This window comes from Eleutherodactylus coqui, chromosome 3 (assembly GCF_035609145.1).
Source record: "Eleutherodactylus coqui strain aEleCoq1 chromosome 3, aEleCoq1.hap1, whole genome shotgun sequence".
Taxonomy (NCBI): Eukaryota; Metazoa; Chordata; class Amphibia; order Anura; family Eleutherodactylidae; genus Eleutherodactylus; species Eleutherodactylus coqui.
In genome coordinates, this window is record NC_089839.1 from 308,192,061 (window position 1) to 308,209,385 (window position 17,325).

General features: G+C 47.6%; 1 protein-coding gene across 1 annotated transcript; it reads left to right on the forward strand.

The window, feature by feature from the left end:
• Window positions 1–659: 659 nt before the first annotated feature.
• SAMD13 (sterile alpha motif domain containing 13) lies at window positions 660–9,866 on the forward strand. The gene is made up of 4 exons (XM_066597851.1): window positions 660–753; window positions 3,063–3,141; window positions 4,380–4,491; window positions 8,467–9,866. Exons 1-4 carry the CDS (start codon window positions 744–746, stop codon window positions 8,608–8,610), a joined length of 345 nt encoding a protein of 114 aa, XP_066453948.1. The 5' UTR covers window positions 660–743; the 3' UTR covers window positions 8,611–9,866.
• Window positions 9,867–17,325: the final 7,459 nt, after the last annotated feature.

Genomic DNA, 17,325 nt, shown 5'->3' on the forward strand with positions numbered 1-17,325 from the left:
ATACGGATGTGTAACCTGGGGGCTCTGCAGCTGTTATGGGACTACAACTCCCAGCATGCCGGCAGTATACTGCTCTGTAACCTGGGGGCTCTGCAGCTGTTAGGGGACTACAACTCCCAGCATGCCAGCAGTATACTGATCTGTAACCTGGGGGCTCTGCAGCTGTTATGGGACTACAACTCCCAGCATGCCAGCAGTATACGGATCTGTAACCTGGGGGCTCTGCAGCTGTTAGGGGACTACAACTCCCAGCATGCCGGCAGTATACTGATCTGTAACCTGGGGGCTCTGCAGCTGTTATGGGACTACAACTCCCAGCATGCCAGCAGTATACGGATCTGTAACCTGGGGGCTCTGCAGCTGTTAGGGGACTACAACTCCCAGCATGCCAGCAGTATACGGATCTGTAACCTGGGGGCTCTGCAGCTGTTATGGGACTACAACTCCCAGCATGCCGGCAGTATACTGATCTGTAACCTGGGGGCTCTGCAGCTGTTAGGGGACTACAACTCCCAGCATGCCCGGACACTAAGGGGATCTGTAACCGTCCGTAGCCTCTGGCAGCCGGCTGGGGGCGCTGTAGTCCTGCTGTTATATAACGCCTTCTGTGTAACACAGCCCTTCGCGGGGAGAAAACTACATCTCCCAGCATCCTCTCTGGCGGCCGCGGCTTCTGATTGGTCGGACTGCGGCTTCTATCTGGAGTGTGAATGTGAGGGAGGAAGCCGCGGCTGACGGCAGGGATGAAGAGAGGTGAGTGGGGGGCAGTATATAGCAGGCGGTATACAGTGGGGAGGGTCAGTGTACAGCAGGCAGTATACAGTATGGTGCACAGACTGGAGGGGGTGTATACAGCGTGGTGGCAGTGTACAGCAGGCAGCAGACTGTACACAGTACACAGTATGGGAGGCAGTGTACAGCAGGTAGTGTACAGTGTGGTGGGCAGTATATAGCAGGGAGTATACAGTGTGGAGGGTAGTATACAGTGTGGGAGGCAGTGTACAGTATATAGCAGACACTATACAGTGGTGGGGAGTGTATAGCAGGTAGTAGGCACTGTACAGTGTGGTGGGCAGTGTACAGTAGGCAGTGGGCACTATACAGTGGTGGGCAGTGTAGATCCGGCAGGGGGCACTATACAGTGTGATGGGCAGTGTATAGCAGGTAGTGGGCACTGTACAGTGGTGGGGAGTGTATAGCAGGTAGTGGGCACTGTACAGTGGTGGGCAATGTACAGCAGGTAGTGGGCACTATACAGTGTGATGGGCAGTGTATAGCAGGTAGTGGGCACTATACAGTGTGATGGGCAGTGTATAGCAGGTAGTGGGCACTGTACAGTGGTGGGCAGTGTATAGCAGGTAGTGGGCACTGTACAGTGGTGGGCAGTGTATAGCAGGTAGTGGGCACTGTACAGTGTGATGGGCAGTGTAGATCCGACAGGGGGCACTATACTGTGTGGTGGGCAGTGTACAGTAGGCAGTGGGCACTATACAGCGTGGTGGGCAGTGTAGATCCGGCAGGGGGCACTATACTGTGTGGTGGAGTGTATAGCAGGTAGTGGGCACTGTACAGTGGTGGGGAGTGTAAAGCAGGTAGTGGGCACTGTACAGTGGTGGGGAGTGTATAGCAGGTAGTGGGCACTGTACAGTGGTGGGGAGTGTATAGCAGGTAGTGGGCACTGTACAGTGGTGGGGAGTGTACAGCAGGCAGTGGGCACTGTACAGTGGTGGGGAGTGTATAGCAGGTAGTGGGCACTGTACAGTGGTGGGGAGTGTACAGCAGGCAGTGGGCACTGTACAGTGGTGGGGAGTGTACAGCAGGCAGTGGGCACTGTACAGTGGTGGGGAGTGTACAGCAGGCAGTGGGCACTATACAGTGGTGGGCAGTGTATGGCAGGTAGTGGGCACTATACAGTGGTGGGCAGTGTATAGCAGGTAGTGGGCACTATACAGTGTGGTGGGCAGTGTATAGCAGGTAGTGGGCACTATACTGTGTGGTGGGGAGTGTATAGCAGGTAGTGGGCACTATACTGTGTGGTGGGGAGTGTATAGCAGGTAGTGGGCACTGTACAGTGTGGTGGGCAGTGTATAGCAGGTAGTGGGCACTATACTGTGTGGTGGGGAGTGTATAGCAGGTAGTGGGCACTATACTGTGTGGTGGGGAGTGTATAGCAGGTAGTGGGCACTATACAGTGTGGTGGGCAGTGTATAGCAGGTAGTGGGCACTGTACAGTGCGATGTGGGGCTTCCCTTGAGAACAACAGGAAATAATTGCCAATCCTCTAATGCGGCAGAAAGACGAACCGGAGGATCGCTGCTTGACAGAAGTGATGGGAGGCAGTGTCTGGCGTGAGAGCGCCTGCTGGCGAGCGCGATGTCAGGTCTAGTTTCTCCACCCAATATCGCGCTCGCCCGTGTGGGAAGACTGAGGGGGCCATGAGGACAAATGTCCTTGAGCGCCTGGAAATGGTTCCGACACACAGGGGTGTAACAATGGCGCCCCCTGTCTGTGGATGGCGAACAACGTAACTGTTGGAGCTGCTGGTGCTTGTTGGACGATCAGATGCTCCTCTCTACTGGTGGTCTGTAGGGGGCGTCCTGAGCCCGGTCACCTTGTGTGCCCCCATGCACTAGTCCCAACACCCCCTAACAGTCTGATGAGACGCTCCTCTCTACTGGTGGTCTGTAGGGGGCGTCCTGAGCCCGGTCACCTTGTGTGCCCTCACACATCCACTGGTCCCAACACCTCCTAACAGTCTGGTCAGACGCTCCTCTCTACTGGTGGTCTGTAGGGGGCGTCCTGAGCCCAGTCACCTTGTGTGCCCTCATCCACTGGTCCCAACACCTCCTAACAGTCTGATGAGACGCTCCTCTCTACTAGTGGTCTGTAGGGGGCGTCCTGAGCCCGGTCACCTTGTGTGCCCTCACACATCCACTGGCCCCAACACCCTCTAACAGTCTGGTTAGAGCAGCCCCGGTGTGAGGGCCTCCATACCAGCGGTGATCCTGTAGATCCCAGAGTCTCTGCATCCCAGTAATCTTGCATTCTGTTTTCTTCAACAGTTATAGAAACCAAAGAAATGGCCGTCCCGGACGCGGAGGAGGCGGAGGGCAGAGAGAATGGCTCCACCGACTCCAAAAGGTAACTTCTGCCATTGTCTGCCACATGAGCGGTGAGAGGTATAAAGCCCGATGCAATGGAGAAGTGGGGGAGAAGGACCTCCCCAGCGGATCCGACAACACCCACGATCAGTCTGGTGTCCATGTGGCCTGCAGGGTGTCAGCGGGACGTTGGAGCGGTCGTATTAAATGTACTGAAAAACATTTACACATTTCATAGTGGAGTGAAATGTAAAAAAAATATTGTTTCTACGGCGCACATACTGTGACAAAAATGGCGCACTAACCTAACTCTGTGGGTCAGCGCAGCTACAACGATAAATCTTTCCATTTTCGGCCGCCGCCTTCTGACCATCTTGAGTAGTTTTTTGTATTCCGACACAGTTGTGCGCGGCTCATTTTTCGTGTAGTTGGTATTGGTGCCATTTTGGAGTTGATATAACTTTTTGATGACTTTTTGTAGATGGTCACCCAAGAAGTGCATTTCTGGCACTTGTGCATTTTATTTTTTTGCAGGCAACGTTCACATTGCAGGATTTTATGTAGGAGGCGGTAATTGTTTTTTGTTGTTTATTTATTTTTTTAATTATGAGTACAGGAATTTAGAAAAACTTTTATTCTAACAATTAATAGAACTATTTATTTTTTTACTACTCATTTTTCCTTTTTTTGAGGGTAGGGACTAGAACTTGCAATTGTCTGATCACTCCTGCAGTACAGGGGCATAACTATAGGGGGTGCGGTTGCACCCGAGCCCAGGAGCCTTAGGGGGCCCATAAGGCCTCTCTTCTGCATATAGGGAGCCCAGTACTCTGAATAATGCATTATAGTTGGGGGCCCCATTACAGGTTTTGCTGTGGGGCCCGGGAGCTTCAGGTTACGCCTCTCCTGCGGTATATTGAGATGCCATAGGATTGCATTATACTGTATTCTCCCAAATACATGTTTTGATAGGCAATCAGCCATGCCAACCGAATGGCACCTTGTAATCTCATCGCAGGGCAACCTTCGAATACCGGTTATGGCATTTAAAAGGCTCACAGCTGCGATCACGGCTGTTGTGGGCTGGTGTCAGCTGTCAAAGAGAGACGGCACCCCCCATGTATGGAGTAGGATTGTCTCCCGATCCCGCTCCATATGAACCCCGTACGCTGGGACGTATATATGTACACCCTGGGGCATGAACGGGTTAATAATTCTATATTTCTGTTCAGTCTTGGAGTTACTGTAAGGGTCTTATGTTCTTATTGTGTCCTCCAGCTCCATAGAGAACGGCCGACCCCCGGATCCGGCACACTGGGCAATCGATGATGTCGTTAATTACTTTAAAGCAGCCGGATTTGAAGAACAAGCGGTCGCCTTTAAAGATCAGGTACGATAAGAGCGCTAAAGGAGAACCTGCGGCTGCGTGAAGAATCCCGTCTGTTCCCTGTGTTTGTACCCCTGAGGTTACAAGATGGTTTCTACATTGTTTCAGTCTGTGGCTCGCGTTTGGCGAGAACCCCTTCCACCCGTAACGTTCATTTTGGGGAGAAAGGGGGAAAAGTCTGCAGAACAGAGACCATATATAAATATCTATAAATCACAGTAAGTAAATGATCATTTACCCCCCTGTCGGACCCACCAAGGCAGGTTCTTTAACCCCTTCAGTGGTGGGTTTCTTACCCCCCTGTCGGACCCACCAGGGCAGGTTCTTTAAATGGGCCAATCATTTAATTTCAGCTAATTTTGCAGTCGCGTTCCAAGAGCCATAACTTCTTCATTTCCCCATTGACCCGGCCGTATGAGGGCTTGTTTTTGGCGGGACAAGTTGTACTTTTTGATGACATCATTTTTGGGTATATATAATGTATTGCATAACTTTTGTAAAAAAAAAATTGTAGGGAGATTGGGGGAAAAAAAAGAAATTCTGCTGTTTGTTTTTTGGATTTCACGTTTACGGCGTGCAGAATAAATCATGTGATGACGTTATTCTCTGAGTCACATGATCCCGGCGATACCGAGTTTATACAGTTTTTATGTTTTGCTATTTTTGTACATTTAAAACATTTTTTTTCTTAAAGGTTTGCTTTTGTGTCTTCACATTCCAAGAGCCGTATTATTTTTTTTCCCATTGCCAGCGCTCTAGAAGGCCGTGTTTTTTGCGGGATGAACTCCAGTCTTCATTTATCTCATTTTTTGGAACATGTAAAATTTTGATTGCTTTTTATTCCTTATTATCGCTTATTATTTTTTCTAGTGGCAAGATTAACAAAATCTGTAATTCTGCATGTTTTTTATTTTTATTTTTCCCCGCATTCTCTGAGCAGTATAAATAATGTATTAAAGTAATTCTACAGGCCGGTACGATTATGGCAATACCAAATTGTAAGAGGTTTTTTCTTTTTCGCAACTTTTTCACACTTAAAAAAAAAAAGTAATAAAAGTTTAGATCGCCCTCCTTTTGCCATATCTATAATAAAAAAAATCTAAATCATAAAAGAAAAATACATATTTGGTATCGCCGCGTCTGTAAAAGTCCGATCTATCAAAGTAGTGCATTATTTACCCCGTAGGGTAAACGTAGTCCGAAAAAAAAAAAATAAAGAACGCCAGAAATGCTCTTTTTTAGTCACCCTGCCTCCCAGAAAAAATGCAATAAACAGTAATCAAAAAGTCGTATGTATATTTTCTAAATTAGTACTAACGTAAACTACAGGACATCCCGCAAAAAATGAGCCTTTGCTCAAGTACATCGATGGAAAAATAAAAAAGTTATTGCGCGCAGAAGATGCAGCAGAGAATAATTGAAAAAAATTAAATGTCTTTGAAAAAAAATACAAGTACTACAGCAAAAAAAAACTATACAAGTTTGGTATTGTAGTAATCGTACCGACCCATAGAATAAAGTTATCATGTCGTTTTTGTTGCAGTTTGTGCGCCGTAGAAACAAGACGCACTGAAAGATGGCAGAATGTCGTATTTTTTTTCATTTTACTCCACTTAGAAATTTGTAAACGTTTTTCAGTACATTATATGGTACATTAAATATCACCACTGAAAAATACAACTCGTCCTGCAAAAAGCAAGTCCTCATACAGCGACGTCGATGATTTTTTTTTTTTTTAAACGTGGGGAGGAAAAAAAAAAGGGGGGGGGGGGAGGGCCGCGTCATTAAGGGGTTAAATGTACTAACTTCTTCCTCTGGGTTATTACAATGCAGGGATACCACATGTATAATTTTGTTTTGTTATTTTATTTACATGCTGCAGTCGCATAGACCACGGCATGTAAAGGGTTAACACAGCAGAGATCGGAGGTTTTCTCCATTCTCTGCTATGTAAGAACTGGTGCCTGGCTATCCTCTGACAGCCAAGCACCAGCTCTTCCTTCCATAGACACTATTGGCTGGCTTCTGTCAGGCCAATGGTCTCTATGGCAACCTGTAAACAAAGCAGTGCAGGACTTTGAAAATAGAAGCGGGAGATTGCCAGCAGATCGGCAATATCTTCCTGCTTCTGTTTTTCAAAGTCCTGCACTGCTCTGTGTGGGTCTGTGCAGGCAGAGCACACTGTCACAGCTTGTGACATTGTGTTCTGCAGCTCCCATAGTGAAACATAGCCCGGAAATCTTCTGGGCTATATCACTATGGGCAGTGGAGCTCGTCCCAGAAAATTTCCGGGTGTGCCACTCAAGGGGTTAAAGGGGTTTTCTGGGCGCAAACTGGAAATTCTGAAAATGCTGAACTCAAGGAGGCGCAGCTAACTGGCGGCAACCGGGACCTTTTATCTCTTCTTCATCCCGTACGGCCATCAATCTGCTGCTGTGTTTACATGCAACAGTCTTGCCCACAACTCCCAGCATGCATAGAGCTTGTTTACCAGCCATCGCTGTAGCTCCGCCCACAGCTCGTGGGTTCTGCAACTTATTAGCACCTACCTTCCTCACAGAGTGCCAGACAAAGCCGGCTGCAGCAGACCGGACCTTCCGGCACTCTGAACTGCATATGATCAATACAGCGCAGGGCTCCCGCCCTCCCATCATGCATTGCTCTCAGACAGATGTTGGAGGCTACGGACAGGGGCGGACAAGATGTCAGAGGGGTGGAGATATTTTTCAGGCGGAGGGTCGTGAGGCATAGAAAATAAATGAAAGTATCTTGACCGGGAACAGTGAATCTATAACAAAATGATTTCTTGTGATGTACGTTGGACTTTAACCCTTTCAGGATTGAAAAAGATTCAGTCAAACTTGTGGGTAGTTTAAAACTAGGGGACAAATATGTCCTCGGCCCTTAAAGAGTTGAAAATGTTAGTATGTGCCCAGAATAAATAATTATTTGGAATTGTATCCTGCTATAACGCTATGTTACCTCTAGATGGCGCCCTTGTTTTATGTCTAACGCCAACAGTGTCTTTCAAATAACAATGCAGATAGGAAATGGGAAAAACCCTGTCACAGCGCCACCTATTGGAAGGTGGCTTCCCTGTAAGTCAGCGTCTTATCTATAGGCCGCGGTCACCCGAACGATCCGGATTCCGCATGCGATATCTCGCAGCAGAATCCGAATGTGACCCCGGCCGGCGATCCTGCATATCTGCAGTTTCTGTACTGCGGATGACTGCGGACACTCGCCACCGAACATGCGTAGTACAGAGTTTAAAAAAAAATATATTTGTATTTCCTGCGCTGTCGCTAGGTTGTGGGAACCTGCGTCATTGCCTACCTGCAATGTCAATTGCAGATAGGCTGTGGGTTGTACAGCCTCCATTGACTTCAATGGGGGCCGTCCACATGAAGTCCGCAGCAAAATAGTAGAGCATGCTGCGATTTTTTTTTTTTTTATTTATTTATTTATTTTTCTTCTGTTCGTGGAATATGCAATTCGTTTCCGCGAGTGTGAAGAAAAAATACTTTTTTTGTTCTTGTGGTTGTTTTTTTTTTTTTTAACATGCCATTCAATGCATGCCATTTGCTGCGAATCCTCTGTGCGGACGCTGACCGTGCGATTCCGCAGTAGAAATCCAGTTGTGTGAGACCTACTTCAAATGGATGATGAGCGGGAAACTCCTCTTTGCAGATGGAGAAGACTCTGGCTTGACTTATATCTTCAGTCATGTTAGAAAGTCAGACATCGATTTATAAGGAAACTACTTTCTAATAGGTGGCGCTGTAGAGCTACTTTTCCATTCCCTGTTTGTATACCTTTTTCCCAGGGAGCATTGCAAGGTCTATAGAAGACTCCCTATGCCAACGTGACGCTCTCAACAAGGAGAACCATTATTAGACCCGCAGAGATGATGGAATGTATTACATTGTATCGACCTCGTATTTTGGCGTTATTTCTCTCTTTCTGCCTCCATATCAGGAAATCGATGGTAAATCTCTGCTGCTCATGACCAGAAACGATGTTTTAACTGGACTTTCACTAAAACTGGGCCCGGCGCTGAAAATCTACGAATATCACGTGAAGCCGCTGCAGACGCAGCACCTGAAGAGCAGCTCCCCGTAAGACGCGGTCTGTCATGTGACATCCTGTCCGCTAACCTAAAGCAGAGGATGCGTGAGCTGGGAATGGACACGCGGACCTGTGCAGACTTTCCCGCATCCCATAGGAAGATTTATTGTATTTCGTGATACTCAGAAGAATCTGAGAACTTTGTTAGTAAGTGACTCCCGCATGGAAAAATCCTATTGTGTACAGAACGTCCGCCGTCGCAAGGTCACGTGACTTCCTGCCTGATGTCGGATTGGGATTACTATGTGCCTGGAAATAGCTATGAGATTAGCGGTTTTTAATTTTATTTTTTTTAATTATGAACCTTCTAGATTTATAATACTAAACAGCGCCCCCTATTGCTCACACTGAGTAAGATAAAAATGAATTATTGGATATACGGGAAATGAAGCTTAGGGATAGAAATATGTAATATGTGCGGATCCCAGATGAATGGCGGACGACTTTATATATATATATATATTAGTGCTCGTCCCATATGTGATACAAGTGCCTATCGCTCTTGGCATCAGCAGCCCACCATTATTATGAATTATTGAGTAATTGGATCAGCGGCCGCCATTACCGCGGATAGGCTGGATACGGAGCCGGTAAGGATAGGGCTTCATGGTGACTTTGACAAACGGCCAATTATCACCATATTGCAATAGCTCAGCCAAATGTGCGTGAACGCGGTCATCTTGTTTCTCGTAAGTTACCGCCACCTGACAATCACAAAAAATCCAATCCTGCGGGACGACCGCTGCGGAAATTGAACCCACAGACGTCGGACCGCACCGGAAGCAGTAGATGTTCTATGACAATCGTGCGCTGTAGAAGACATTTGTAGAAAGGGAGTATTCCACCCACTGCGCCGCTTAAAGCAGCTTTATATAAAAGTATACTTGTGGGAAACTGCAAAAGTAGCGACTCCCTAATGTAACGTCCGGGCCGCTTCACAGCAGAGGGTTTGCTTTCCGCCTGGCTGTTCCGTCAGCAGCAAAATGGAAAGAAAACATGTTTAGTTTTAGAATCGAATGGAACTGAAGACCTTCAATCCTTTTCCCAATTTTCTGTCTCCATTCCGTTTTTTACACTGGAAGAAAAGCGCAGAGCGAGTTGCAAAAACGGGACAAAAGCTGATTTTTTTTTTTTTTTCTTTCAATGTAATCAAAAACAGAGGAGAGCAAATAATTTTTTATATTTTCTTTTCCGTTTTCATACCTGGTTTTATTTCTGAGCGCGCAGAAAGGACATGAGAATACGGGAAGGGGGGGGGGGGGAGCCAAGCATGGTAAACTGCTGAAAAAACGGAGAGGAACTTAAAGCATGTTGTTCGTTATTTGTAATGATTTGTTTGATGGTTCTGACAAAAAAAAAAAAAAACGGAAAAAATGCTCTCCGGTAATTTTCCATTTTGTAGAGTTCGGTTTATTTAGGAGGGAACAGGTCCAGAGTGGTGGAGTAACACTAAGGAAGTAATGGTCGCCTGCTCCTGTTCTTGACATCCAGACAGCAGTGTAACCGCTGCATCCAATCACTGGCTCTTCTGCAGCGGTCACATAATCCGGTGTCGGGGTGTGCACCCAGAGTTAGAATCCAGCAGGAGATCGGCCACCCAAAAAACGGGAACATCAGAGACAGGTGAGTATTACTACTTTTAGGGATCTTTCACACGGGACGGAATTATCCTACGCGGACGCTGCTGCAGCTTGAATGCCGCACCTGTTGAAATCCACACATATAAATAAATAAGTCTTGTTATTTGTACAGCGCCAACTTATTCTGCAGGGGTTCAGGTAATTTATTTAAGTTGGGTACTAATTTTACCGATGATGGAAGGCTGAGTCGGCTACCTGAACCACACGGGGATTGAACTCACAACCTTCAGGTTGTGAACGGACGCTTGGGACTGCGTTTCTGCGCCGCATGAGACATCTTCATCTCAAAACACAAGATAAGTTCTGCAGCAGAGAAGCTTTCCGCTGTGAGATTAGGGACTTCCTGCGGAATTGTTGTTGCAGATTTCAAACATCTGCAGGAAAAAAAAGGCAAAAAGATGTTCCGCAGTTAAAAACGCGACAAAATCCGTACTAATTAACAAAATCTGCATCTGCGTCCTGCAGAGACTTCTGTCCGATGTGAAAGGTCCCTTCAGGTTATCAGAGATGAGTGTGACCAGTGCGACAAGTGATTGCCACGGTTTCCTCCCGCCACACACTTGCCATTTCAGCTGCGGTTGGCCGGAGTGTTCCAATATGGCAGATCGGGTCTTTGGCAGACTAGGGTGTATTTTTTTTTACTTTGGGTCTATTTTTCCCTTACTTTGAAAGCAGCGGCTGCCTAAAAAGGCCAACACATGTTATACCGAGCAGCCATCCTCTTCTGTGTAAGCCACCTTAACGATAAGCCTATAATCCCGTTTACTGACACTCTGATACCGAAATGTGACATCAGTGGAAACAGAAATGTAAAACGTTTTGCTGCACAACATCAGTAATGTGTTCCCCTCAGAGGTGTATAATGTGACCCTCTCTGTCACCAGACACACATGGAGCCTGTAGTCGCATGCCGTACACGTTGTAGCGGATCAGGATTAATGGATGCAATGGCTTCTGGGAAGCCACAGATCATGGTGGGCGGTAAGGGGCCGAAGTAATCACAAGGCATAGGGTCCGGGACACATGGAGGCCGAGGAACAAGTTACTATTGTCGCCACCTGCACGGCCGATCTATCTGTTTGGTGGCCGCTCGCTTCTGACTTCATTGTGATAGTGGGGGGGGGGGGGGGGGGGGGCTGGCGGGAAAGCTGGAAGGCGGCTTCATCACTAAACAGTAAAGACTCCATGAAACCATCGCCTTCCATTATAGTGCGCAGACTCTCGCAGAAAGACCATCGCCGCGCTTTGTCGTCCGGTTGCGGAGCTGATAACATTCAATCAGCAGGATAGCGTTGCAGATGTTTGCGCAGAATCTTTCACACGGTCGGCGGCGGGACGTCCAATTCTCTGCTCGCTCCGACGGTGGGGTTCTGAGGACCGCATTTGAGCACGGACGCGACGCTGTTTCCACACTTACGGTAGACGGCCGGATGAGTTTTCGATCACAGATGGAACCTTTTTCCTTAAAACCGGAGTACCGCTTACGAATTGTGCGCCCGCTGGGCGGAGCTTCACCAAACTTTGTTTGAAGAAGACTGATAGATGTGAAAATCAAGGACACAAAACGCTCTTCCTTCTTTATCGGCAGCCATTTTGTCTCATATCCCCCCAGTGATGGTGGCAGAATGAAACTTTTTGGGCTTCATTTAGCAAAACGGTCTAACAGTAAGACGGGCCTTGTTGCCCCTAGCAACCAATCACAGCACAGCCTTCGTTTTACCTCAGCAGTATAGGAAATAACCAATCACAGCGCAGCTTTCATCTTAGCAGCTTCAGAAATGAACGCTGTGCTGTGATTGGTTGCTAGGGGCAACAAGGACGTCTAACTGGTCTACTAAAAGAACATTTTGGAGTTTGTTTTCATTGGTATCAAATTTCTGTATCTGAGTGTTATTAAACGGGAGTTATGGGGAGTCACATCGGGGGGAACAGCTGTAATATCTGATTGTGGTGGCACTTCGGGCCTCTTTTAACAAGCCTGTCTAACAGTAAGACGGTCCTTGTTGCCCCTAGCAACCAATCAGAGCGCAGCTTTCATTTTACCAGAGCAGTTAAAGAAATGAAAGCTGCGCTGTGATTGGCTGCTGTGGGTAACCGGCAGAGTGCAGCGTTCATCTCCACACCGCTGAGGTAAAGTGAAAGCAGAGCTGTGATTGGTTGCCGTGGACAACGAGGACCGTCTTACTAAATGAGCCCCTCTGTTCCTAGTGATTGGACGATGTTTCGGGTCCTTCATGCCCTCGTTATATGAAAAGACTTTATTTCATCCTCCACGGAGATGTAGTGTAATTAACAAGGCAAAGCTGTGGCAGCGAGTCGCACACGCTGTTCGTATGGCGGCCGCTATGAGGTGACTGCAGTGTAATCTGTAACCTCTGTGTGCTGAGATTGGGGGGAAACGGGAAATGTGCGTTGTTGGGGACCCTTCGCACACGACAAGACTGTCCGCAGGACGCAGTGCAGACGCGGCTTTAGCCAATTACTGCAGATTTTGTTGCATTATTAACTGCGGCACGCCTTGTGGAATTTATTGCGTTTTTTTTCTACGGACTTTAATTGTGTCATTAGGGTAATTTCACACGAGCGACTGCGATATTGGGCCATGATACCCGGCCTGCTGTCGCGCTCGCCAACGCGTGGTGTCACCGCGGATACAAGGCGTTTCTGTGTAAAAACCGCCTCATATTACTTCAGAAGAGCGCGGAGTGTTTCCTATTGTTTTCAGTGGGAAGCCTGGCGTCGCACTCGTGTGCCCCTATAACGCCGTGCGATGCTTCGCCAGCCCCACTGAAAATCGTATGCGATGCAAGGGAACGCCCAAAGATGGGACGTGCCGCGATTTCTTTTTTCCCCGCACCGTGATGGGTTCCTATTCGGGCATCTTGCAACACACACATCTTGCGCGATTTTTCTCAGCTGTATGAAAGCGTCTTATATCGGTATGTCAGAAATTCGCAACAACAATTCGGCGAGGCGTCCTTAACTCTGCGTCGGGGAGATTTTCTGCTGCGGAATTTAATCTTGCGGTTTTGAACTAAAGATGCGTCTTTAGTCTGCTAAAAATGACTTATTTTTTTAATAGGTGTGCGGCGCTGTGTGGCCTCCATGTTTGGTCCGCGTGTTGGGTGGATTTTTTTTTTCTCTATATGTTACGTATATTTTTTACTTCCACAAAAAAAATCCTGAAATAAGCCCAATTCTTTAAAAAAAAAAAAAACTACGAAAAAACCCTCCAGTGTACGCGGTGCATGCGATCCGTTTTCTCATGCAGTCCGCTTCTTTGTGACAAAACTTGGCAGTGTGTGTTGTACTGTATAATAATATAAGGCCTCATGTCCACCGACTCGCACGGATTCCGCATGGCGACCCTGCATACCCGCCGTGTCTTGCGGTTCTGTACTGCGGATCTGTGTGGCAGTGCCGGCCGACGCGTTGGCGTACATGCGCAGCGCAGATTTTTATTTTCAGACTCCTTTTCCCGTGGAATCTGTGCCCCATCTGCAGCATCAGTTGTGCATGGGCCGCGAATCAGACGGTTTGCATTGACTACAATGGAAGCTGTCTGCAGAAACCGCAGTAAAATGGAGCATGCTGCAATTTTTTTTTCCATCTGCAAGCAGAAACCGCAATTGGTGCGTGAAACGAGCAAATACTTGTCCATCAGGCTGCGTTTTTTGTGCAGCTGAAAAAAAATGCGCAGCAGGGCGTCTCTGCTGGACGGGATGTGCCGCCGACAGCGATGATTCTGTATGGGGGACAATCCATCGCACAAATGATCATTCAACAAACCAGCAGCAATCATTAGATCGGCCCTTGTGAAAGGACCCTTCTAGGCGCTCTATTACAATAGTTTATCTGCCTTTGACCCCATGAAAACCCTTCCTGCTCCGCTGTCCTGGCCACTCCCTGTTGTACAATTGGGTCTTATTGAAGTTGGTCGCCAACCAACCGGAATTTCTTAAGCACAAGTAAGAAAACTAAAACAGAGTTCTGAGTGATTCCTATAAGGCACAGCGACAGGAGGTGTTGCCATGGGGACACAGAAGTTTTTGTTTTTTTACAGATTACTTGTAAACAAATTTTAAAACCCAAGTCCCGAGCTTCAGCGCAGATCTTGTAGTTCCCTTTTCAGTATATTATGTTGCTATCTTCATCCAAAACTGCTGAGTTAACACAGATTATTTCCTGGTTTCACTTCTGCTTCTGCCGCTCCCTCCTTGGGGGAACTGATTACTGCAGACGGTAGAGAGAACCTTGTGGCGTCACTCTAGAACACTGAATGGGTAAAGGGGTCTCGGCAGCGTACGGCCCCCACAGCTCGTGTTGTATAAATGATGGGAGTTGTAGTTTACGGACTGCCAGGAGTTGGGGGGTGCGGTTCTGTGGACTCAGCCGTTGTATATATATTGATGTGCCGTCTATAATCCGCCACTGCTTACATCACTTATAATAGCTCCGCCCCTATTCTCATATAACCCGATAAGGACCAATCATCGTACATATACCGCACTTATCCTGGGCTTTAATCCCACGCCATCGTAAATATATGGCGCAAGTTTAAAGTTCCTGCAATCTGCCGGGAGCAGGTCGGACGCTCGTCTGTCGGCCAAGGAGCTCGAGGAGAAGACATGCTGTGTCTAACGGCTTCTGTCTTCTCCTTTCCACTATATGTTGTGAAGGGGGTAAGCAGCAGTGCCATTTCCTCTATTGGACCTGATGATCGCTGGCGACCCCTGGCGTAGCAGGACTTCTGGGTCGTAGCCCTGCGGTCACTATAGCGGGGACATTCAGTGGGAGTGTGCGTGCGCAGCCTGGAGCTTTTAACTCCGATGCATGATCCGCACCCTGACTGTCAGGGCTGACCGCGAGCACCAGGGGGCAGGCAAGTATGTAAAATACCTCTTGGGGCTCCTGGGAACCTGCCCACGGGCAGCAGGACTTAGATTATGGTATTCATAGCCGGTGACGGGTTCCCTTTAATAATGGGGTCACATTTGAGTTTAGGCACCAGGGGACTTTACCTTACCATGTATCCTGGATGGCATTTGTGCACTAGTCGCCGCTACCTGCGCTACGGGTCGCACTTCTACGCGCTGTGATTTTTGTTGCATTATGTGACCAATGAGAAACCGGAATTTTTTTATGCTGTTTTTGACTCGCTCTGTGCGCTCGCGTGTTGTCGGGTTTGCTGGCTCCAGATTAATTCTGTATGGATCTTTCTAGAAGGGTGACGCCTTTATTTTTATGAATTTTATATGGAAACTGCGATGAGATTAAAAGACCAAATAGAACACGGCGAGCGGTATGCAGGATATGGACGTTCTTCCTACCTGGCCAGTGTGGCCCCTACATGGGCGGTGTCGGCACCGCAGCCTGCAGCATACGGGTCACTGGACCTCCTATCACGGTAAGTCATTCTGATGACCAGTAGTGTCCAAACTGCTCTGCAAAACCACATCTCCCAGCATGCCCGGGCAGCCTCAGACTTTGGTGGTATCCTGGGAGTTATAGTTTTTGCAACAGCTAGAGGTTGGAGGAAACTACTGTAGACTTGCCAAGACTGGTTCAGATTAAACGCCCATATAAGATGCCACCTAAAAGACTTTTGTGACGTCAGTGCCAGGAGCGAGCCAATGCTGGCGCCACTGGTCAGTGGGCAGTGTCTGGGTATGCTTGGCGACTCTCCATTGACATGATGGGAGTTCTGGACCGCTCCCACACTGATTAGACTGCAAGCGCCCGTTCACACCGTTTTCTGGATTCGTCCAAGGATTCTATCTGGATCGCCAAAAGCAGCATCCAGACGCAAACCTGGATGACACCGCAGGCTTCCATTACTCAACCGGAGACCAGCATGGAGCAGGGCTTTGTTATTTCTGGCAATCATGCAACAGACACTAGTGTGGTTGACTATTGTAAGGAACCGCAGAGTCGCCTACACTAAACAGTTAAAAGAATGGTGGGCTGATGCTTACCTCCCTGACAGACGTGCTTTTGGTATACAGCAGGTTAGTGGGGCCTTATGGATATGTTTTGTGAATGTAAGCAGCTACCTACAAGAGGTTTTTCAAGCAGCGCCTGCAGTCAGTCCCGGGATACACCGGGTCGGAACCCAGCACTTGCAACAGGAACTGCAGGAGCTGTGTAGAGTCTGCTGGGGTCATGGAGATGGGGATACACGTGCTGGAGCAAATGGGCCCTGAGATAGTGGATTGAGTAAACGAAGATCAATTAGGGAATATCTGGACAACGCTTTCTTCCCGTCGTACTCTGCGGACTGTAAGTGAGGTTAGCCTCCATAGAGATGGTGGTTGTGCACACTCCTAGAGACTGAGTCAGTGTAACAGGAACACTACATCTATTCCTAAAAGGGACATTGCTCGCAGTATATAGTGGGAAGGCTGCTGATTGCGGTTTATTATACTGTTAGCAGTGAGTGGATCCTTTTCTGAGGAGCGACTTCTGTGTTATAGAACATATCTTTGCAAAGGAAATTTAATTTTGTTTTCCTGCCACCGCCGTTTTCTCATTGCTGTGTAAATTTTATTAATGGAACGGAGTTGGTGCAGGCGGCACTGCGCCAATAAAACCAAAAGCCAAATTTTTTGCTTGTTCTCATTCTGGGACTTAATTCATTCTATCTTCAAAAATAAACTTCCTTTATATTTTTGGTACCACCACTACTCACGTCATGTATATGGCGGGGGCTTTCTGGCACATTGGTAGCGTATTAGATCTGCGTATTGAGTGGCCGACACTGCTCACATGATCAGTGCTGGCCAATTGGTGAGCAGTGTGAAGCGCCTCGGACTACCAATGGCCACTGCAATTTTTTAACTGTACGTCTTGCAAGGCCAAAAACGAGGACTAGTAACCAGTGGACTCAAGGAACAAGGGCTTAGAGGACGGACGGCGGGTTATGTAACTCCTCCCTCCGATCCCCGAGACGGAGTTACTTATAATGTTATGGTATAAATATTACAGATCGGCTCATTGATTTGGAACCGCAGATTATGGAACAAGGAAAATGCTGCTTTTACATTTTTTGATGTTGAAAACCAAAGAAGAG

Coding starts and splice junctions, on each gene's coding strand:
- SAMD13 (XM_066597851.1), top strand. Junction 3,142..4,379: donor GGCTCCACCGACTCCAAAAG/GTAACTTCTGCC, acceptor TGTGTCCTCCAG/CTCCATAGAGAACGGCCGAC. Junction 4,492..8,466: donor CGGTCGCCTTTAAAGATCAG/GTACGATAAGAG, acceptor CCTCCATATCAG/GAAATCGATGGTAAATCTCT.